This window comes from Malaclemys terrapin, chromosome 10 (assembly GCF_027887155.1).
Source record: "Malaclemys terrapin pileata isolate rMalTer1 chromosome 10, rMalTer1.hap1, whole genome shotgun sequence".
Classification (NCBI taxonomy): Eukaryota; Metazoa; Chordata; order Testudines; family Emydidae; genus Malaclemys; species Malaclemys terrapin.
This window is the reverse complement of record NC_071514.1, coordinates 6334823-6358610: the sequence shown is the minus strand read 5'-3', so window position 1 is coordinate 6358610 and position 23788 is coordinate 6334823. Positions and strand designations below refer to the sequence as shown.

Genomic DNA, 23788 nt, shown 5'->3' with positions numbered 1-23788 from the left:
AGCGGTGGATCTGGCCCAATGTGTGTAACATGCCTAATGACGCACCTCACCCTGTGCTGCAGCACCAACTGGTGGCTAGCCAGGGCTGTTAACTGCACAGAATCTATCGGCACAGGAGAGCTGAGTTCATTCCCTTTTTGTTCCAACAGAAAACACTTTGTAGTTAATCCAAGCACGTGCCAATCCTCCTATTTACATTGATTTACTTAATCACAGATGAAGATAAGAAAATCACTAGAATTTAATACACTCACACACTTTACATCACTGCCACTCTCCAGGGTGGAATCGGAGTGTGGGGACTTAATTATACTCTTAAATAAACACCACTAAATCAAGAAAAGAGACAGTTAAAATAGAAAAACATTTAGTTCAATTTATTTAGCAGCATTTTTATTGCAACAAAAAGGATTTGTAATAAAACGTGGCAAAACTAATGTTTCCACTTGACATGATTAAAAGCCATGTAGCTAGAAATGGAGGGAAACCCATAAACCTACTGGGTGTGAGACATGCAATTTTGTTAATACAAGTCAACACTTAAACAGCAGGCACTTCATGTTCTAAAATTAAACACCTGAACTTCTACTGTGCAGAACATCAAAGTAAAAACCACAAAAAGACCTGTCCTTTCAGAAGGCAGCCCAAAGCACCCCAGAGGATACAGTACTTGTATTGACAGGGGTCTGGTAACTCAAGTAAACAGGCAATTCAAGGCAGTATTCTAATCTGGCTGATTTTCCCCCACCTTGTTATTGCCGTCTCAATATTCAGTGTCATGCTAGCAGCAAAACATACTGCTCTCCACATGGAACACACGGATCAGCAAGAAACACAATCAATTGTTTTACTCTGACAGGTTAAGTCTCAGGACCCTATTTTGTCAGTTAACGTCACAGCTGGATTCTTTGCTAGATGCAACACACCACACATACACAGTTCTAAAGAGTTAAACCTTCAACATGTCAAGCCCATCCGGAAAGTCTTTGCTAACACTATTCCCAAATGCCCCCATTAGCAGGGAATACATTTTCCATTTTAGTATAATTAAGGTAATTTATTTTCAAAGCTTCACATGCTGATCGGAATTGTTTAATTAACATTGGATAGTAAACGGAGTTTATAAAAATGAAGTCATTCTAGGTAATGAGTAATATTAATACAAATGATATATTTGGAAATGTGGAAAAAATGCAGATTACTTGCCCCAATCTAAAATGTTCCCTGCCTTCCGCCCTATTCTTTATTAAAAGGAAGATTTCCTTAAGTAATGGAAAGCACTTCAAAACATCACACCATAGAATCTGTCCCCACTGAAGCAAACCGAACACTATTCCAAACAATGAAAACAGACAGAAAAGATCTGTTTCCTGGCATCCCTATTCAACACAACTAGTCCCTCAGTCTTCAAATCCCAGCCTTTCATAAATGCTCTATTGTTTTTCAGCAACAGTTAAATGTGTAATTTCATTAGTCACAGGATTGGGTGGTAAGATGCAAAGATACCTGCAACCGTAGGAAAGAGATTTACATTCAACACTTAGGGCCCACTCTTGCTATCATATACCACTAGGTGTAGTGGTTATTGCTGGGAGTAACCCCGCTGAACTCAGGAGGTAGATCTACACAGGGATCAAAAACTGGGGGCTCATTTGGGTCAGGCTCGCAGTGCTAAAAATCTCCGTCGACGTTTGGGCTCAGGCTGGAGCGCAAGCTCTGGGACCCTCGACATCTACACAGCAATTTTTCAGTCACGGAGCCCAAGCCCCATGAGCGTGAGTCAGCTGACCTGGGCCAGTCGGGCGTTTTCTTATCCCCATGTAGGGATTTATTTCGTGGAGCAAGGTGGTGATGTCTCCTCCCTGGAATATTTTTGAAGTAAGTCCACAAACAAAAACAATTTAAAATAAATCCAAATGTAAAATATCATGGGCAACTCCTCTTGGGTGAAAATGCCATCTCCCCAATCCAGAGATTTTGGACTTGGATTTAGGCAATTCCAAGGATCCAAAATGCTGCAGTAACACTGCCATCATACACAGTACTCCGGACGGATCCTGCAGTAACACTGCCATCATACACAGTACTCCGGACGGATCCTGCAGTAACACTGCCATCATACACAGTACTCCGGACGGATCCTGCAGTAACACTGCCATCATACACAGTACTCCGGACGGGTACTGCAGTAACACTGCCATCATACACAGTACTCCGGACGGGTACTGCAGTAACACTGCCATCATACACAGTACTCCGGACGGGTACTGCAGTAACACTGCCATCATACACAGTACTCCGGACGGGTACTGCAGTAACACTGCCATCATACACAGTACTCCGGACGGGTACTGCAGTAACACTGCCATCATACACAGTACTCCGGACGGATACTGCAGTAACACTGCCATCATACACAGTACTCCGGACGGATACTGCAGTAACACTGCCATCATACACAGTACTCCGGACGGGTACTGCAGTAACACTGCCATCATACACAGTACTCCGGACAGATCCTGCAGTAACACTGCCATCATACACAGTACTCCGGACGGGTACTGCAGTAACACTGCCATCATACACAGTACTCCGGACGGGTACTGCAGTAACACTGCCATCATACACAGTACTCCGGACTGATCCTGCAGTAACACTGCCATCATACACAGTACTCCGGACTGATACCATAGCATAGAAAGACTGGCTTACAGTTGGCAATCGGTGCAGAACTGCTGAACTTAGCTGTGGCTTGTCCCACCGAGACCAAGCAGGATATAATATTCTTATCTAGTGAGCAGCATTTCCAATTTTAAGAGTTACTGATGGCCTCACACTTGGTATTTCACAAGGCAGTGCTCATTCCCTGTGGACTTGATCGTGCCCCTTTAAATCAACAGGAATTTGGTCATTAACTTCAATGGGGGCTGGATCAGACCCTATGGGATATATCTTTCATTACCGTTACATGTGGCAAGCACCCTTTGTACAGAACTCTGAAATACTGATAGTAAATCCTTCCAGCATTTCCACAAGGAAAGAAAACATGGAGTTTTAAAGTGCCTGAGAGCTGTAAAGGAAATTATTTTTGTAGAAAAGGAAAACATAATTTATGTTGCAAAACAGAGTACATACTTGGTTCTTTAATAGTTTTCTGATATATATATAAGCTATATTTAAAATAAAGAGCGAATGCATTATTAAAAAGTTACATGTAAGCAATGATATGTTCAGTGCTAAACCAAAATCTAGATTTGATTACCAGAATCGCATTTAATGCCTCCTTTGCTGTAAGCACTGTTCCATAGAGGTCGTTTTGTACAAAAGAATCGACTTTTACTTCAGAATCATATACATTTATATTCAAGAGAGAATCTCTGGAGGAGGAACAAAAATACACCCCCAAACGCCAGTTAATTTAACATTGAACAAAATATAAACAACCTTGGAAAATGGGATACCATACACGTGTTATTTTATACATATACGTATATACGGACCGATGCAGGGGACATCTACATAGCAACAAAAGAACCTGCGGTGCGAGTCCCAGAGTCCAAAGCCTGAATGTCCGCACTGCTATTGTTAGCCTGCAGTACAAACCTGAGTCAGTTCAGCTGGGCTGTTAACCCAGGGCAGCAAGTGTTTCTTTTGCTGTGTAGACATGCCCATACATACATGTAAATATACACTACAGCATAAATACGTAAAGAACCAGGTGGGATACCATAATAACAAATTTGTATTTTTTATACTAACTGGCACATTGTTATTCTTCAAGCTTATCAATGTACCAGCTTGTCTGTAAATACTAACTACAGCACATGCCATAGGATGGCTGAAAACGCCTGCTTTTTCTGAAGGGAATTCACTTCAGTTACAATAATTAGCTATTGTTGGTACAGAGAAGACAGTGTGGGTATTGGGCTCCTTACATTCCCCCAGTTCCCCAAAATAAAAACCTATAAACCTATTTTCCATATGCTGATGGTGTAAATTACAGGACTTTAAATATCATCAGTCCAATTCAGAATAATTGTACGGGGCGTGGGGGGGAGGGGGAAGGTGTATGCTTACAGGAAGTGTGTTTATTTTGACTACCTTTAGCATAAGCCAATGAACCACATTCTGCTGTCTCTTACACAGCTCTTATATCCAGGTGATTCCACTGATTCCAGTGGAGTTATTCCCAATTAATTCTAGTGTCACGAACACCAAGGTCAGGGCCGATTGTTTTAAATGTTAGAGTTCTAGGGTCTGCTGATCATTCATATACCTACAAAAGTTATTAAAGCACATTGCTACAATATTTGGGGTATTTCAAGTAGGAACACAAGCCACAGGGCATCCAGATTTCAAAAGCTGAAAAGAGAACCTTGCTCTGCTTCTCCCTCTGTAGCATCAAAATAGAAGGGAAAAAGTTCTTGGTTTTTTAAAAGAAAGTACCTAAAAATGATGGGACGCTAACACAGAAACCCCAGGCAGAGTTTTCTGGTTTAAAAGTAATAATTTGACTATGGAGTTCTATTTTAAATAACATTTTGAAAGTTAGAAGTATTTTCAAACACGTCACGTTTTTCAGCCAAGTCCATATCACAGTTAAAACCACACTAGCAAAGAAAATCGTGCTTGAATGTGATTTTAATATTGCAGGGTGCTAGCTTCTAGCAGCATTACCTTAAGCAACACAGACAAGGGTTTCTCTCGGAGGACAGCATAGGACCATGCTACACCGCAGTGCTAGAGACGACTCAAGGGTGATGGAGTCTGTGTATGTATATGTATATATAGGGGAGCAGGGTGACTAGGACAATAAACTTTCTCAACACTGATCTGAGAATAATGCTAGACTAAGGACAACAAAAAAATTAGTAAAACACAATTTGCATTGCTTCAATGTAGTGTTGATAGGCCCCCCATCTTACCAACTCCCCAGTGGACACTTGCACTTGGGTGTTGGAATTTTAAAATCTTAGTGGGGGAATATTTATACACCCACCTGCTGAGATAGGAAAGTATTTTGAAAACAGCCTCAAAATGCACATAGGGTGAAAGTCCATGGGAATAGGTTGTATTTTTAAAATATGAGAAATATACAAAGTTTCAGCTGTTTGGCTTAAAACTAGTTTGCTTCTCAGCATACAAGGCTAACTCTTCTGCCCATGTTATTGTAAAATACATTTTCCACCTTCCTGTGTGAAATCAGGTGCAAACTGTTTATCACACTACAAAAGAAAAAAGCAGCAAGATTTGTACTGCACAGAGATGAGCTCACTGAAAAAACTGGCCTGATCTTAGTTAAAACCAAATTATAAACTTCAGGAGGCAGCTAAAAGTGTTTCTTTTTTAAAACAATTATCTCCAACATCTGGTTATATAATGTGTCTAATATGCAGCTAATTCCTAATGAGCCAGACATCCCTTGCACGAAGCATAAACTATTACACATTACATTTTTAAATGCTATCCAAGTTGTAACCATCCAGACAGATTTTTGCCATGACGCGAGCGAATCATCCAATATTACCTTGTTGTAAGAAACTGAGAAACACACTGTAAAAAAATACACCAATTAGACTTGCACAGCTCAATGTTTTCAAATGGTGAAGATATGGTGTGGTGGATATGTGTTACTGAATTTTCAGCTTCTTCCAAAAGAATTTGCATGGTACTGCTGCGTGCCACAGACATTTGATTTTATTTCCATTTTAAAAATTATTAGGTCATTGTACTGTAGTGTCCTTGTATGGCACCTAGTTTACTTAAAAAAAAAAAAAAAAAAAAAGTGTCTGTGTGTGCGTGTGTGCAGATGTGGCAGGCACCAAAATGCAACATTCTGTTCGATTTTCTCTAAAGATCAATTTCCTCATTTGGTTAAGCAGCCAGTGTATCAGAGTTCCACAGAGGTCACAATTACATTGCCTTCAGTGCAGCAATGTGAGAGCCAAGATTCTCTTGCAGATAATGCAGTAGATGGAGTTCATAATGCTCTCCAGACTCGGGGACCCTTATGCTGTGTCTTTCCTGAGGGTAAATCTAAAATAGAAAATAAAGAGTCATGAACACACACCACTGGCTAACAGCAGCTCTGAAACCAGCTACCTGACATGGGTTAATGATGAGCAAGGACCTGTGTGAGAGATTAGAGAAGAATGTTTGATATAGAGCAGGGGTTCTTGGCGCTTTCCACATCCTGACCTCCATGTTACAATGGGGGGGGAGGGGGGAAAGGAGGGAGGAGAGAGAGATTCAGCACCCCTCTCCCAAGTAGCAATAAAGAAAGGGAGGGTGGAGGCAACCCAGGATCTAGAGAACCCCATTTGCAGGGAAACCATTAGTCTCTATAGTAAAATGCTGGATCAATGTGTGACTTGAACATTTTTTGTTGCAATAAAAAATACCAAATAAAATTGTCCCTTTCTCTTTGATGGCAGGGTGAAGGGGAGAGAGGGAAGAGCTAGAAGCAGGTCGATGCTGGGTATGTGTCTGGCCTGCCACCCCAAGCAGCATGGTTAGGGAACGTCTATGTTTTCTTCTTGGCACAGGGATTGAAACCCCAAAATCCCAGCACTCAATGGAAAAGTTTCCCTTTTACAATATTCTTATTTATCTTTAGAACAGAACTTGGTGGGAAGAAACCTACAACTACTTCCTTCCTCTTCCAAATCCCCAGCGAGTGTAAACACAAATGAGTCCAAATGGCTAAATCAAATGTTAACACACTTCACTGCCCATCCGGATATTAATTTTGAGCTGGATGTGGAAAAAACATTCAGTTTTTAGAGTAGGTTCTTAATCCCCCAGTCTTGTCGTCAGATGTTTATGATCCACAACAGATCAAATACACTCCGTGTGTTCCAGTCTAGGTTTCCTCAGCCCTACCACAAACCCAAGTAGAGCTGTATCATTTTCATATCCAGATTCTGACAGTTTAGAAACCACTTACCTGTAAATCATATGGTTTTCCAGCCCTCACTAAAAAACTCAGCAATATACTTGTGTGTGCAAAGTGAACATTCTCGTCCAAGAAACCATGCAGCAGCAACAGACGGTGCGGTCTGAGAAAGGCAGGAGAAAAACATTTAGATACTTCCTGGAATTTTCCAGTCATTCTGCAAACTGTGCAAGTCCCTTACAAAAATATTAATCATAGAAACACACTCCTTTTGGTTTAAGCATTGCAAAACAAATGGCCCAATCCTGCAGACTGCTCTCAGGCAGGAATACCACTGGCTTCCAATGCCAGGCTTTCCTTCCCTGAGAGTTTTTTGCATATACAAATCAGGACTGGGCCTTATATTTGCAAACCTACTTTAACCTCCCCAGAAACATTTTTGAGAGGGGATGCTAAAATTGGTTTATATGTGCTCGAATCACCACTGGACACTAATTCTTTAGCAGGACATAGCAATATCTTTGCATTCTAAACACACACATAGGGATATGCCCTTACCTCTAGGATAAAGCATTTTTATCAAATACAACTTTTTGCCTAGTTCAATGCGGCTCAGACTGAGGAGTTAATTACATAATTGAGGTTCTGTCTGCCATTTCTTTATTCTTTAATTACAGCCAGTATAACAGGGATTACTTGGAAGGGCCGTAATTACGCAAATGTTCATTCAAGTTTATTAAGTGGTGTTTTAATACTGGCATTTATGGTTTCAGCATTTAATTGCTAAGAACTAGGAAATAAAAATGTGGGTGTAGGTTTGAATGTCACTGGCAGGGGGCCGGGGAGAGAGGGCACTGAACTTACTCTGAAGGAAACTTCTCCGCTTGCATGGCCACTGATCCTAGATAATATCCCTGCTCGTTGTGATCAGGGTGTCCCATGTAACGCTCTGTGTAGCCTGTGTCATAGAATAGCCATAGTGTGACTGGTGCTCCAGCAATGGCAACCTGGAAATTCCAACAGGATCATCGGCATAAAAAAGGGATACAGGCAGACAGCTACTGACAACGTCCAACTGCGATCGCCCAAAGGAGGCACTTAACACCCACGGATATTTATGTGAACTCCGAAAAGAAACCAATGCAATGATAAAGCCTGCTCTGAAAGGCATTGGCAATAACGTAACCAATCAAAAACAAAAAGCAATGGCAATTTAATTACCCAACACAAAGCAACAAAGCACCTTTTACAACCTGCAAAGGGGGGGAAGCGTTTCTCATCCTCCCCCTCACGCACACAGGGCCAGGGACCCCGCTTGTATAACTCACCACGGCTCCATTGAAATCCTCGGCTCTACAACCATTTACACCAGCAAAGGCTCTGGCACCAAAAGTCTCTCTTTGGCTTGGTCTACACATACAAGTTTTACTGCCATAGCTACGTCGGTTGTGGGAAGAGGGGGACTGATCTTTCACCACTGGGCTTATACCAGCTCCCCAAACCAGCATGAGCTGTACCAGGATAAGCACTTTTATACCTATATAACTGCATCCACATTAGCTATACTGGAATGGCCATACCAGCGTAACCCTCCCAGGGTAGAAAAGGACTTGCATTAGAAATTCAAACCCTGTTCATCTTTGAAGGCCCTTTGGATGAACAAGGAACTCCACTGAAGAAGTGAAACCCGAGTGAGAGGGGAAGCGGTTGTCATTGAGACCAGTGAAAGGTCTGGTTTTTGTCTGCAATACCTCCGTCCAGCAAATGCCTGACAGATACCTGGAAGAAAAAGCTCTCCAGGATTTGACAACCCCAGCCTCTTCAGTTAAGGGCTGAGATAGCTACCACGCCACATGTCAGTATGCTCCAGGGAAGATCGCCAACAAAACCAGGAAAGAGACTTAACATTGCAAATATTTTTTAAGGTAAAATAAATATTTTAAAAGTCTTTCAGGCCTGCTTTACACATTGCAATGAAGCAAGAAGAGCCACAAAGAACAAAATGCATACTGTTAGTCTGAGATGAAAATCAATAATTATAATTGTATTTTGCATTTCTTTAGCACCTTTTGTCTAAGAACCTCTAATGCAGAGGTGGGCAAACTGCGGCCCGTGTGCCACATCCAGTCTGCAGGACTGTCCTGCCTGGCCCCTGAGCTCCTGGCCTGGGAGGCTAGCCCCCGGCCCCTCCTCTGCTGTTCTCCCTCCCCCACAGCCTCAGCTCACTCGCCCCACCACCGGCGCAATGCTCTGGGTGGCGGGGCTGTGAGCTTCTGGGGCAGCGCAGCTGCAGAGCCCGGCCTGACCCGGTCTCTGTGCTGCTTGGTGATGGCGGCATGGCCTGGCTCCAGCCGGGCGGTGCAGCTGTAGCACCGCCAGCCACCGGTGCTCCAGGCAGTGTGGTAAGGGGGCAAGGAGCAAGGGGGGTTGGATAGAGGGCAGGGGAGTTCGAGGTGGTGGTCAGGGGACAGAGGTGTGGATAGGGGTCGGTGCGGTTGGGGGGGGAACACAGGGATTGAATGGGGGGCAGGGATCCCAGGGGCAGTCAGGAAGGAGGGGAAGTTGGATGGGGCAGCGGCAGGGGGAGGGGGGGCAGTCAGGGGACAGGGAGAAGGGTGGTTGGATGGGGCAGGGGTCCCGGGGAGGCTGTCAGGAATGAGAGGAGGGGTTGGATGGGGTGACGGGAGTCCGGGGATGGTCAGGGAGTGGGGGGTGTAGATGGGGCAGGAGTTCCAGGGGGGCCCCGTCAGGGAATGGGGGGGGGGGGCGGCGGATGGGGCAGGTGTCCCGGGGGGCGGGAGATAGGAGGTGGGGGCCGGAGTTTGCCCGCCCCTGCTCTAATGCCTTGTCTAGACACAGGCTAGGTCTACATTGGGGGGAGGGAGGAGGGTGTCGACCTAAGATCGCGTAGCTGAAGTTGGCGTATCTTGGGTCGATTTACCTGGCCGTCAGGACGGCAGCAAGTCTACCACTGCCGCTCCCCCGTCTACTCCACTTCCACCTCTCGCCGTGGTGGGAGTTCTGGAGTTGACGGCAGAGTGATCAGGGATCGATTTTGTCGTGTCTACACTAGACGCGATAAATCGATCCCTGATAGATCGATCACTATCCGCCAATCCGGCGGGTAGTGTAGATGTGCCCACAGAAGCATCACTTTAACAATACCAGTATAAAGTGTATAACATCACTAGTGTGGACACAGTTATACCAGTATAAAGGTGCTTTACACTAGCATAGCTAATCCTGTATTGGAAGGGGAATAATTGACTATACCAGTATAACTGAGTCCACACTAGCAGATGCATTGGTAGAACTATAACTGTTAAAAAAAAATATCACGCTGCAACCAACAGTTATACAGAGACAAAATCTCTGAGCAAACAAAGCCTGACTGCTTTGCAATCGCTAACTGACATTCACAATATGCTATAGTATAGGAACATACCATTCCCATATTACAGATGGTAAAACAAAATGACTTATTCAAGGTCACACACAGAGTCCTATCCGTTTACTGTAATATATCCTGAAACTCAGATTAAAAATATATGGTACCTCGAATTTGAAAGCAATAATTTTATAACGTAGTGAATATTGTCTACATTCAAAAAAATATCTAAGTACAAAAGCCTGAATTGAAATATTTTCAAGCCCATACCAGGTAGAAATGTACTTTGGTAATGGAAATTTACTTTGCGGTAACTTTGTTATGTCCTATGCCCTCCACTGTTTGTATCTTGAGGTGAAATAAAAACCAGACTATTTTGCACACGCATAGCACTCACTGTTTACAGTTCAAAAGTCTTTGTATCTACAAACACACATGGGACATGGAGATATAATCTGATTAAGAAACATCCTTCCTGTGCCACAGAGATAAGCCCACGATACATTAACGTACCCTGAAGAGGTCTGACCTCTGCATTAATGCCATCAGAGACAGGTATCCTCCATAGGACCAGCCATGAATGCCAACTCGGTCTAAATCAATGAAGTCATACTGGGATGCTAAATACTGCAGCCCTTCCACTTGGTCGTCAATTTCTATTTGACCCTGTTGGATAAAGATTTTTTTTTTGTTAGTTCTTGACAAACGTAAGAGTTTCCAAAAAACAATCAACTTTGCCCATTATGATTAATGATTTCTGTTGCAGTACCACCTAGGAGCCCCATTCCAGGAATGGGCCCCCATTGGGCAAGGTGCTGTACAAACATGGAACCAAAGGATTGCCCCTTCCCCAGAGGACATGTAAGTAAGTACATGTAAGGACACATTTCCTCCACCCCGCTCAACTTCCTCATGGGAAATGTTCATAAGTGTGGTATTCTGGTCTGTGGTGTTCTTGTTAGGTTAAGAAAGTCCCCTTTCCCCAAAGAGACAAATTCCTCTACAATATCTAGGGCCAGATTCTGGCTCTGTGCATCAAACTGGCACAACTGCCCCCCTCAAAACATGTGCCCATCATCCCTGCAAAGCAACACAAAGATGGCACTTCCTTCCCCTCCAGAGCTCGGGGCGGAGCAGGTTTCCTCTACAAACAGGACCCTAGGAATCGCCAAGCCCCATAGTGGAGCGATCCATCGTCCGTCTGAAGGTATCCCACCTTTGCCTGGCCAGCGGGAGCGGGTTCAGAAAGACCACAATGGAAAGTTAGGGACTAACTCACCCATGTCAGAGGTTGGCTTATACCCTGAAGCAGATGCGGTTATATGCCTTATATTTTATATCCTCTCTCGCTATCCGTTTGCCTCCCCAGTTCCATACCGGTTGGATGTGTCCACCCCCCTCACAAGCCCAAGGAGTGGAACACTCTACAGTTTTGTGTAAGAAGCACTGGAATCACTGCCAGAGCACTAAGACAAGCTAGCACGTTAGCCTTCTTCTCTAGGATGACACACCAAGTCGCGCTCCCCCTGGCGCCCCATCTGAAAGCCAAGGAGCAGGCAGCATTGCTCAGAACCACGTGGGGACACTGGCATACATCCCACCACTTACCATTTTGTATTTAAAGGCACCTTCAAACTTAAGCCCTCGGTGGCAGGACCCCCTGTTGTCAATTACAACAACTACGTAACCCAGTGAGGCCAGCGTGTTCAAGCGAAAATACTTGACTCCTTTAAACCGATTGTTCACCAGCTGAACCTGGAAAAAGACAACTGGAAATATTAACCGAGCGACACCAGATAGACCACTGGAAATAAGTGCCAGGGGCTACAAACTACCGAACTGACTGCTCATCTCTTAATCCGATTCAGGATTGTTTGGTACCATCCCCAGTGTCTCAGCTCAAGTCACCCACACACAGAATTCACCCCCTCATTGTGGGGGCTGCAACAAATCCAGGCCCCTTGTCTTCGCATCCCTCTTTATGCACATGTGTAGAGGTACTGAGGTCTCCTTTGCAGGGGTAGGAGCCAAGCGGTTCTCCCCACCTTCCCCTTGAGAGTCACAGATCAGGTTCATTGCTGCACGGCAGCCTTCCGAAATTCTACTCATCCATCTCGTATATGGAGATATACCTATCTCAGAACTGAAAGGGACCCCGAAAGGTCATCGAGTCCAGCCCCCTGCCTTCACTAGCAGGACCAAGTACTGATTTGCCCTAGATCCAGAGTGGCCCCCTCAAGGATTGAACTCACAATCCTGGGTTTAGCAGGCCAATGCTCAAACCACTGAGCTATCCCTCCCCCATCTGAGGAGAGTTTTTCCCTGCTCCCAGGTATATGAAATATTGGGTTTTCCAGGACCCAGGTGAATCATTTTGTGCCTGGGATGGTAAATCCTCATGGTGATTTTGCAGGGCTGCGGTCCCACATTCGATTTATCCCTCCAGCCTTACTACCTTGAAGATGCTGTGCATTTCTCCCCCACCAGTAAAATGAAGTTACAGAAAATGCTTTAAGCCTGTTTCATGGTCAGTCCCCGCCACAATCCCATCTCAGGAACAGTAAGTACAAGAGACAAAAATTAGCAGGTATTTCTATTAGCCTCTATTACACTGCACTCACCTGAGGCCCTCCGTATATGAAGAGGACAGTGGGGTATTTCTTCCCAGGTTGCAGGTGGTGAGGTTTGTACATCATGCCATACAGCGTAAAGCCTGAGGAACTCTCAAAGGAGAAGATTTCTGGGGGAACATAGTCGGGAAAAGGACCTGCAGGCAGGCAAGAAGAAATGGGCCCATTTTAACAAGAACCTGATGGACAGCGGGAGCTCACAGCCCTGTCTACACTACAGATGATGCCAGCATGAGGCAGGATTGTTGTGTGTTTTACAGCCAGAAGGGACCACTGTGATCATCTAATCTGACCTCCTGTATAGCACTGGTCATAGGATTTCCCTGGATTAATTCTTTTTTGAACTACAGCACATCTTTTAGAGAAACATCTAATCTTGATTTAAAAGCTGTCAGTTATGAAGACTTCACCACAACCCTTGATAAATCGTGCCGGTGATTAATTACCCTCAATGTTAAAGATTTGCCCCTTATTTCTATTCTGAATTTGTCTAGTGTCAATTCCCTGCCATTTGATCATGCTACACCTTTGTCCGCTAGATTGAAGAGTCCACCATCAAAGTTTTGTTCCTCATGTACATACGTGTTTCTGGCATAGTTCTAATGCAGTTTCTTCCAGATCCCCCATCTCCCAAGAACTGTGTTAAAAAGTCACTGAGAGGAAGCTGGCACTACAGGAGGGAGGGGAAGGGGTTTAATTTTGTCTACAGCACCCTTAGCACTGGAGTGTCTCCACCACGTAGGTCCAGCGCAGGTCCAAACCCTCCCAGAGTTCAGGGATGTTTGGATCTGTGGGTTTTCATTAGGCTCATTACTAGCTAGTAAGGGTCTCATTCACAGAAAAAGTTCTGAGTCAGGGATCCTGTGCTAGATGCATTCTAGGAAGGTTTCAACCCCAGGAGGGCCAGACGTGAACTCTTCCACCCTTTGTGGAGGTCTACGCTGCACTCACAGACCGTGCTCACCACTTGAGCTAGCTAGCTCGGGCCCCAGAACAGAGAAGCGGCAGCTGGACAAGACTCCCTTAATCGAGCTGATAATCTTCAAGCAAGAAACAAAATAAGCACAATTTTTCTGCAGGGGAGAGTGGGGCACTATTAGAATCACCTGCTTCTAAAATACATTTAAGTGATTATGAAACAGAGAAAACTTCCTGTGTTACAAAAAAAGAAGTATGCATTCAGCCCATGTTCTCTATGAACGAGTCATTTTAATTCAGATCCCTATGGCACAGTGTAGCTGTTGATCTGCCCCAGGCAGTTTCCTACAGTTACCTTGGCTAACGAACTTGGGGTGAGGCGTGTCGGAGGCATGATCTGTGCTTCTGAGTCAGAACTGAGACTCCCCCTCCTGCACGCAGGCAGCTGGTAGAGAAGCAGCAGCAGCAGCTCGATGAAAGAAATCATCTTCTGACCAAAGTACAGCACATCAAGCCAAATTCAGCTCTGTCACATCAGTGTATGTTACGACTCACTCCATTAGTCCCTCAGCATGGCTCCAGATGTACAGCAGATTTTAACTCATTGCCTAAATGCCACTTGGCCATGAAGGTTGTTAACCAGCCCAGGAGCTAATTCTGTACATCATTATCTGCAACAAGCTCCAAAATAAAAAGCAGCCTTTGGCCACCACAAGGTACAAAACTGGTGGGGACACTCCCTTCAAATCTAAGGGTTTTCCAAGTACATGTCCTATTAGCCCTGTACCCTTCAAATGGTTTGGAACAGCACTTACAAAAAGACAAGTTTTTTGTTGATAAGGCCCAGCAATACATTCAAACTTGTAACAGACTCGAATACGGTGGCCAGCTACCCCTTCCAGACGTCAGCACAAAACCAAAGGCCGATCCAGCAATCCTTACTCATCACATATTCCCACACGAGTAAGAGAGCAGGATCTAGCGCATGAAGAGGAACACAGAGTACTGACACTACAATAAACATGTAGCTAGAAGTCTTTTGATTGGGAATCTGAGGCAGAACTGTAAAGGAGAGCCAAAGTTATTACCTGCCGAATCTAGAATCGTGGCCCAGAATTCCTTCGTTCTGTGAGCAACATCATCTTCAGAAGCAGTCAGCCTGTACAGTGACACACAGTGCGGGTTCTTCTGGTTACTGAATTTACTGATGAACATGTCACAGTCCTACACAGAGATGACAATATTTTCTTGAACAACACAGTGAAGAAACACAAGCCCAAAGCTCCTTTACTTTTGCACTTAGAGCTCTCTGAAGAGGCTCGGATCAAATTAAAATTGGGAGTTCCAGCTCTTGTGAGAGAGGAGATAGTCTTAGGGTACGTCCAGACTACCCGCCGTATATGCGGGTAGCGATCGATTTATCGGGAATCGATATATCGCGTCTCGTTAAGACGCGATATATCGATCCCCGAACGCGCTCCCTGTCGATTCCGGAACTCCACCAGAGCGAGCGGCAGTAGCGGAGTCGACAGGGGAGCCGCGGCCGTCAATCCCGTGCCGTGTGGACCCCAGGTAAATGGATCTAAGATACTTCGACTTCAGCTACGCTATTCACGTAGCGGAAGTTGCGTATCTTAGATCGATTCCCCCCCCCCCAGCGTAGACCAGCCCATAGGAGCTGTAGTTTTACTCAGTTACAGGCAGCATAGTAGCCGCAAGGATGTTAATACTCCAAATGTTCTGCCAGACACTGAAAAATGCACCTGCAAAATTAGCGGTGGCATTAGTCCATGTCTGCAAGCTGGCACTGATTCATGCCATTCGCCAGGTTGCACACCCACAGCTCAGGTTTCTGCAGTTGCTAATACATGCCCATCCCCACACCCACGGTTTTATAATAGATTTAAAAAAGCTGAAGCCAGCTTCCATATATTTGAACACCGCTAGTGCAAGGTGTGCCAAAAACCACCAGGCCCAGCCCTTTCCTAAAAGAGGGTCCCACAGACTACAGATACCTGACTAACGGAGCAGGCGTGAGAGAAACTACGGTCCGTCAGTCGCTTCACCACTCCGGGATTCTCGTAGCTAACGACGTACAGGTGATGCTCTAAAGGGGAATCCTTTGTGCCTTCAAAATACACCAGTTTCTTTGCTTCATCCACGCGGATCTGCCAAAAAACCCAACCACCACCTCAGTTTGTACCAGCCAAATCACTGAGCTATCCGCACAATGATGCCCAGGACTCTCTGCCCCCACCTCCCCAGGGGGTTACAGTTAATTTAGAGCCCAGCAATGGACAGATCTAGTTCAAATTAACCCTTCCAATACACACAACTTTGCATATGTCAACGCTCAATTTCATTTGCTACCTGGTTTCCCGGGTCTGTCAGGTCCCTCTGACCTTCCTTGTTTTCTCTGGTCTTGATTATCCTAAATAATTCTGTGTCACCTGTAAATTTCCCCAATTCACTGTTCACTCCCTTTCCCAGATTATTAATAAATATATTTTACAAACAGCAGCCCCAGCATGAAATCATGGGGGCACCTGTCTTTAAACCTTTTGCCATGGTACAAAATAACCATTTTTTCCTACTCTTGGACTATGTAACAGGAAACAGTTTCTGATCCATGACAGTTCACCTCTCAGCCCATGACTACTTGGCTTCCTTAATCATCTCTTGGAAGGGCCTCTATCAAAGGCCTTTTGAAGGTCCAAACAACGGATTCTCTAAGATCCACTATTTTATTGACACTCAAAGAATTCTAGTAATTCAGAGGAGAATTGTTTTCTTTTACAGAAGCCAAGCTGGTTAGACCACCAATCATGCTAATCCAGGTGTACTGTAACTATTTTTAGTAAGTATCAGAGGGGTAGCTGTGTTAGTCTGAATCTGTAAAAAGCAACAGAGGGTCCTGTGGCACCTTTGAGACTAACAGAAGTACTGGGAGCATAAGCTTTCGTGGGTAAGAACCTCACTTCTTCAGATGCAAGTAATGGAAATCTCCAGAGGCAGGTATATATCAGTGTGGAGATAACGAGGTTAGTTCAATCAGGGAGGGTGAGGTGCTCTGCTAGCAGTTGAGGTGTGAACACCAAGGGAGGAGAAACTGTGTTCACACCTCAACTGTTAGCAGAGCACCTCACCCTCCCTGATTGAACTAACCTCGTTATCTCCACACTGATATATACCTGCCTCTGGACATTTCCATTACTTGCATCTGAAGAAGTGAGGTTCTTACCCCTGAAAGCTTATGCTCCCAATACTTCTGTTAGTCTCAAAGGTGCCACAGGACACTCTGTTGCTTATTTTTAGTAATTATTTCAACCAATTTCCCAGGTGCTCAAGTAACGCTGATTGACCTATACTACCCAGGATCACCCCATATCTCTTTTTCAAAAACCGGCACAACATTTGCAACCCCCCAACCCTAGAGTACAGCTACTGATTTTAATGAGTGGTTGTATATTTTTTCTTAGGGGCCCAGCCACCAATTGCAGCAAGAATGGTCTCCAAACAGAAATTGTTGCGTTGCCGTCCGTTACATAAACTGCAAGTATTTCAGCTCTACTCAACTCATTCCAGTGTTCTCACTCTCATGGTTTATTTTTTTAGATAACAGAGAAACATGCTGAGAGCTGAGTAACCCCAGACATCGCTCACTCGAGTTCTTTAAGAGTTAAAAACAGAAGCAATTATAAAGTAGTGGGTATTTTATCCCCGCAGGAGGAATTCAACACAAAACCTCAAAAGTGGACCTGAAAGAGAGCAGTGCTGCCCAGGTGTGTGTTAATCCCTTTGAAGAAAAAAGTCCTCCGAAACAGGACAGCAGCTGGATGCTGGGGCTTCAGCCCTTCCATCCTACTGCTCATGAGATGCTTGGAAATTTTCCTTCCATCTACTTGCAGTGCTACTTCTCTCCCCCTTCCACCTCCCTGCAGGTCCATACTTCATTATGAACCTCTTTACTAGAGTGTGGCAAACTCTTGAGAAACAAAGAGCACAAAGCAAAGGAAATCATCCGCTTAAGATGCCTCTCTGTGCTGCTCATCTCCACTATTGAAACCAGAGACTCAGGGCTGGAGTGGTGAGTTAAATAATGAGCTCAGAGGACAAGCAGCACCTTTGAGAAAATTAAAAACAAAGCAGCACTGGCTACTTTTTTTAAAAGAGAACTGGGTACATTCATGGAGGTTAAGTCCATTAGTAGCAGGATGGGTAAGGAATGGTATCCCTAGCCTCTGTCTGTCAGAGGGTGGAGACGGATGGCAAGAGAGAGATCACTTGATCATTACTTGTTAGGTTCACTCCCTCTGGGGCACCTGGCATTGGCCACTGTCGGTAGACAGGATACTGGGCTAGATGGACCTTTGGTGTGACCCAGTACAGCCGTTCTTATGTTCTGCTCACCAGCTGAACCAATCAATCATCCCCACTTTTGTACTTAAAGCTGGGGCTTGACTGGAGACCCAGTTCCTCTATTAATGCACCAGGGTACTATTCTCCCCAGGCAGACTGTCCACACAAGGCCTACCCTCCCTCCACCCACAGCCTTCCATTGGGTTTAGTGGCCCAAGAGCGGTGCCTAGTCCTGAAAGGCAGACAGATGTGGAGGACACCCTTTGCGCTGGCTCTTTGCACAGGGGTGAGTTTAACCCAGAATGAATACAGCTTGGGAAAGTTTCTCGATATTGCCCCAAACCTGACCTCAAGAGACACCCCATGCGTGAGAGAAGGGTAACTCAGTTTCCAGATTCCATACAGTCTCTTGCATCTCTGCTGCATCATATATATTTGCAGTTATGTGGATTTCCATGTTAATTTTCTGATGTGAGAGGTCTGATTGTGGGGGTGAAGTTAATGAGTTTGTGAATAGCACTTTTTATTCAGCAAACAGCAAGGTCACAGCATGGGCTTGGACAGCTGAAAGACCTCAAGGCATTCCAGGCAGCTTTTCCTTTTCTCAGCAATCCTGCCCTTCACAGAAACTACAATATGGGTACTTCTCTTCTCTCACAAAGGGTGGGATGCATGGCCAAGACACCAGGAGCAGAGCTACATGAGGAGTGTCCAGCCTGCACCTTCTCCCCACTCTCCAGAACCAAGTGTGTAACCTTCAGCACGAGAGAGGTCATTCCCCTAAGAAGAGAATCCCCAGATTGTTCCCAGAGCTGTTTCCCATTTAGTGAGATGCTCTGGCAGGCACAACGCCAAGATCAAATTCACAGGTTTTAAGGCCAGAAGGGATCATCATGATCATATAGCCCTGCGTAACACCAGACAAACAGAGGCGTCCTCCATACAGCTCTACCATTCTATCTAGATCCTCACCACTACGTGCCCTTGCTGTTCCTTAGACCTGACTGACTCCCTCTCGAGTCAGAAGAGGGTAGCTGTATAGTCTGGCAAGATAACCACAAGGTCCACGAGGGACTTTAGGACCCAACTAATTTTGTTTGTTATCTAACCCAGAGTTTAACCCAGGCTATCACATAGGCCTAATGATGTATCTTACAGATACAGATCTTCATTCAAGAAAAGTAAAATAAAGGGACATACATTGGAACCATGTCTACCAAGCACTTCCCATTCTCCACTGGTAATTGCTAATTCCTCTTTGATGGGACACTTGAAGTCACCTATAAACAAGACACGTACAATTAGAGATTTTATACTTTTCATCACAATGAAGCCTTACAAATAGAACTTCACCGTTCAGGCTTTGCTTGCTTTAACCTAGTCAAAAACTGGGGTTGGGGGAAAAAAAATAATCACACCCCTGCCACTCTCCAGCGCAGCGTTACACAGCTGGCTGGAGTGTTCCAGGAAGAGATCACTGACATACGGAAAAAATATCAAAGAATTCTCAATTCAACAGTTTCTCCCTATCTTGTTCTGCAACCTTCAATGTTTCCTTTTCCCACCACACTTGCACAAAAAGGCAGGTTTTGCACTGAAACATGTGAAACCTGATTTATGGAATTGGTAAGGGTAAGGTGTTAAAAATGAGGGATTTTGCTGGAAAAAATAGCACCATTTTTGATCAGGTCGGCTCACTTTCATTCAAAAAGAAGTTCTATTTTGAGTGAAGCTGCAAAGTTGAAGGATTTTGCAAAAATCAAACGGAAGAATAAAACTCTGAAATGTCAAGGTTTTCTAATTTCCCCAAGAACATTACACACAGCTTTATGTTAAACGGAAATCTTGCCTTCCTCAGAAACATCAGCTATTTACCATTATCAGAGGTAGGAAGTCAGGCTAGAGAGACCAATAGACACAATAGTACTAGGTTTAGTAAAAGACAGAACAGTACTAGGTTTTTAACCACTATAGGAATAATGAGTTTTATTTCAAAAGGGGATTTTGCCTTCTGAAAAAATCAACTGCCTGACACTGGGACGCTATAACTAGCAAAATTAGATGCATCTTTCTTTAGTATGCAGGGCTGAGCATGCTGTCCTCACATAGCAAATAGATCAATAGTATCCTAACTGCCTCCAGGCACAGATTGCAATATCGGAGTTAAATTGAAAGAATACACAGTGTAGCAAGGTGTGCAAGGGTTCTGTACATAACTGTATTGTACACCTGACTGGGGCCAAAGTTTGACCTAACCTTGCCAGTAACTTTATTTTATTTAAACTGCGTGGTCCTGTGTTTCCATTTGCAGTAGCTGTCAGTGTGCTTCTTCTGTTAATTTCTCTGCCATAAGAACAGAAGAATGGCCACACTGGGTCAGACCAATGGCCCACCTAGCCCAGGATCCTGTCTACTGACAGTAGCTAATGCCAGGTGCCTCAGAGGGAATGAGCAGAACAGGCAATTATTGAGTGATCCATCCCCTGTTGTCCAGCCCCAGCTTCTGGCAGTCAGGGGCTCAGGGACACACAGAGTATCTTGGCTAATAGCCATGTGGGGACCTATCCTCCATGAACTTATCTAATTCTTTTTCCAACCCAGTTATACGTTAGGCCTTCACGACATCCCCTGGCAATGAGCACCACAGGTTGGCTGTGCGTTGTGTGAAGAAATACTTCCTTTTGTTTGTTTTACACCTGCTGCCTGTTAATTTCATTGGGTGACCACTGGTTCTAGTGTTATCTAATGGGATAAATAGCATTTCCCTAATCACTTTCTCCACACCACTCATGATTGTATAGACCTCTATCATATCCTTTCTTAGTCGCCTCTTTTCCAAGCTAAACAGTCTCAGTCTTGTTAATCTCTCCTCACATGGAAACTGTTCCATACCCCTATCATTTCTGTTGCCTTTCTCTGAACTTTTTCCAATTCTAATATAGCTTTTTTGAGATGGGGGTGACTAGAAGTGCACACCAGTATTCCAGGTGTGGGCGTACCATGGATTTATATAGGGGCATTATGGTATTTTCTATCTTATTATCGATCCCTTTCCTAATGGTTCCCAATGTTCTGTTAGCATCTGTCCAAGCAGCAGCTATAAGACAGAGCACTATAAATAGTCTGTTAGGGCCAGCACGCTGGGTATAGTGGTGTGGTCTTTATTCCCTTCCCCACCCTAAAAAGAAGGCCAATTTTTGGCCCCAATCAGATATTCAGTACTTCTAGGCATAAAACCCAAGGCACATCTTTCTACAGTGCGGTAAGCGTGTGTTCTTTACTTTAAATCTCTATATTGCAATCTATGCCTAGAGGCAGAGAGGAGACTGTTATTTTTACACATTACATCCACAGTCCATGCACAGTCCTGTACACCAAAGAGTTTTACTACTTGGAGACCCCAGATTTCACCACAGTTTATTTCTCATTGGACATGGCCCACATAACTACTAGACTGGTTAATCTGCAAGACCAGGACAGCATGTCAATAAGCCCATCGTTTATCTTGACCAAAAAAAAAAAAAGCCAACAGAGCACATTTCTCAGTTCGGGCTGGGATGTGGGCGCTTAATTCCCATTTGTGCCTCTGAAAAATCTCCCCCTTTGTTAATTAAGAAGAACCATGATTAAAATGAAGCCCGTTACATACAGAATATAGAATTATCTGTGCCATCCATCCTTCCTCCCGCTACAAGCATACTGGCAACGTTGAGCCAGTGAGTAGACCCAGTGATGTCATGAGACTAGTGCTATACAAAAGCTAGGGATTACGATGATTATGATGTACATGCTTCAAAACTTTGCTGGATGGGGGCCATTCTACACTAGGGAGGGAGGAAGAGATCTGTCCTACCCTCTGGAAGAGGCTGCAGTTACTTGACCAATATTCAATGGCAAGTGCCCAATTAAAGAGAGAGAGTGGTATTGCTTACTTGGAGCAGGGAGACCGCCACATGATCGCTTGTATCTGCTCTCCTTCAAAACCGAGGTGATTTTGTACAGGTGCCGGAACCCCGTTTGACATTCAGAGGCGAAAATAAACTCTATCTCATCTTGGCGGGTTTGAGGGAAAACATGGAAGATATCATGGATCTGCAGAAACAAAGCAGTTTGTTCATGGCTATCGATAGGACTTGGACCACAATGGAGTCCCTGTGCAACTATTACTCCTCACTGATCCGGCACAGACAGGTGCAGGAGATGCATGTTATACCATAGTGTAGGGGTTCACCCAACTTTATTCTATGGACCACTCCAGGGGAGAAAGATCCTCTCTGGGGCCTATCCCCACACATTCATTCAAGAGGTCTCATTCTGGAGAGCAGATGGAAGGGCTCCAAAAACCACCTACAACCCATAATTTGAGAACCACTCCTGCAATGGATTACCTTGCAGATTGCTGTGTACATTAGCCACATGGGCTGTGCAAGCCCAGCCAGTGTCTTCACTCACTGTCTTGCTTTCCACTGTCCTTGTCACCATCCCACTCCTTTAGTGCCAGCCCACAGAAAAAACTCTACCAAGTTCTTTCTCCCCTGCAGTCCCTTGCTCAGATCAGGAGGCAGTTGGAGGGTTCTGCAGAGGAAGGTGGGCAGCCGCTGACAGAATGCTAGCTGCAGAGAAGTTCCATATTCAATGGCCTCTTATTTCGAAGTCTGCAAGGCAGACCCTGGAAGGGAAAGGTTATTTCAGAGAAGAATGGTGATCTGGTGTTAGTCACCTTTTGCTTGCCCTCTGGGGGACAGTAATTTTAGGTATGCGGAGAGGAGCATTCACATGGTTTGAGCTGAACTGTAGGAACCACCATGGGAAAACAATTAGCATGCTGGGGGGGAAAAAGACGATATGCCCACTGGTGCAGCTCACAGCCCCGAGCAAGTGAGAGACATCTTGATACATTGCAAGTCTCATTTTATGACCACAAAGAGAATACAGCTATACACAAAGTGTTCATTAAAATGCCCTGTTAGAGAGCATGATCACTGCTGAATGATCTAATTGTAATCAGTGTGTGACGTTTCCAAGTCTTATTGTGAGTAGAGCGTTCCAAGAAGATGGCATTTCAGGGAGATCAGTCTTACATCTGCGTCATACTGCTGCAATGCTGTAAGCAGCTCCCTTTTTATGGTGTTGCACTAATGCTCCGGAATCTCTCAGACATTTCACACTGCGAGGTTCTACAGACTGTAGTACAAGTGTAAGCATATTATATAGGACAGCCCCAATTAGCAAACCTTACAGAGGTAAGAGGGTGAGGCACAGTGAGTAATTTTAATAAATGTGATTAATAGATACTGAGGGACATAACTCTGTTTTAGGTAAAAGGACGGTTTTAGATAGTTGTGATTAGGATAATCACGTGGGCTCTTTGGTTTTGTGCTTAATTCTAGAAAATATTCTGTGCTCCAATAGCATCAGTCTGTCGGACTCTGCGGTCAGTGAACGATCTAAGGAGATCTGAAGGAGCCGGAGTCTAATCTAATGCAAAGCTGAGAGATAGTGTAGTCGAATAGACTGGGTGCTGGATGGGTTCTAGTCTAAACTCTGCCATTGTCCTGCCACATGACTTTGGACATCATTTGCCCTCTCTGCTTTCCT

The 23788-nt window shown here is 44.6% G+C and overlaps 1 protein-coding gene across 2 annotated transcripts in view; it reads right to left on the bottom strand.

Moving 5' to 3' along the window:
• Window positions 1–362: 362 nt before the first annotated feature.
• DPP8 (dipeptidyl peptidase 8) overlaps window positions 363–23788 on the bottom strand; it is a 46033-nt gene continuing 22607 nt past the window's right edge. The window contains exons 12-21 of one of the 2 annotated variants that reach the window (XM_054041181.1): window positions 22123–22282; window positions 19391–19470; window positions 15847–15999; window positions 14920–15055; window positions 12905–13050; window positions 11892–12038; window positions 10797–10949; window positions 7760–7902; window positions 6947–7058; window positions 363–6036 (exon numbers count right to left, since the gene is read on the bottom strand). In XM_054041181.1, coding sequence (XP_053897156.1) covers window positions 5914–6036; window positions 6947–7058; window positions 7760–7902; window positions 10797–10949; window positions 11892–12038; window positions 12905–13050; window positions 14920–15055; window positions 15847–15999; window positions 19391–19470; window positions 22123–22282 — 1353 coding nt within the window. In that variant the 3' untranslated portion in view covers window positions 363–5913. Of the gene's footprint in view, window positions 6037–6946; window positions 7059–7759; window positions 7903–10796; window positions 10950–11891; window positions 12039–12904; window positions 13051–14919; window positions 15056–15846; window positions 16000–19390; window positions 19471–22122; window positions 22283–23788 lie in introns of those variants that run through there. The other variant, XR_008446403.1, reaches the window with a different exon arrangement.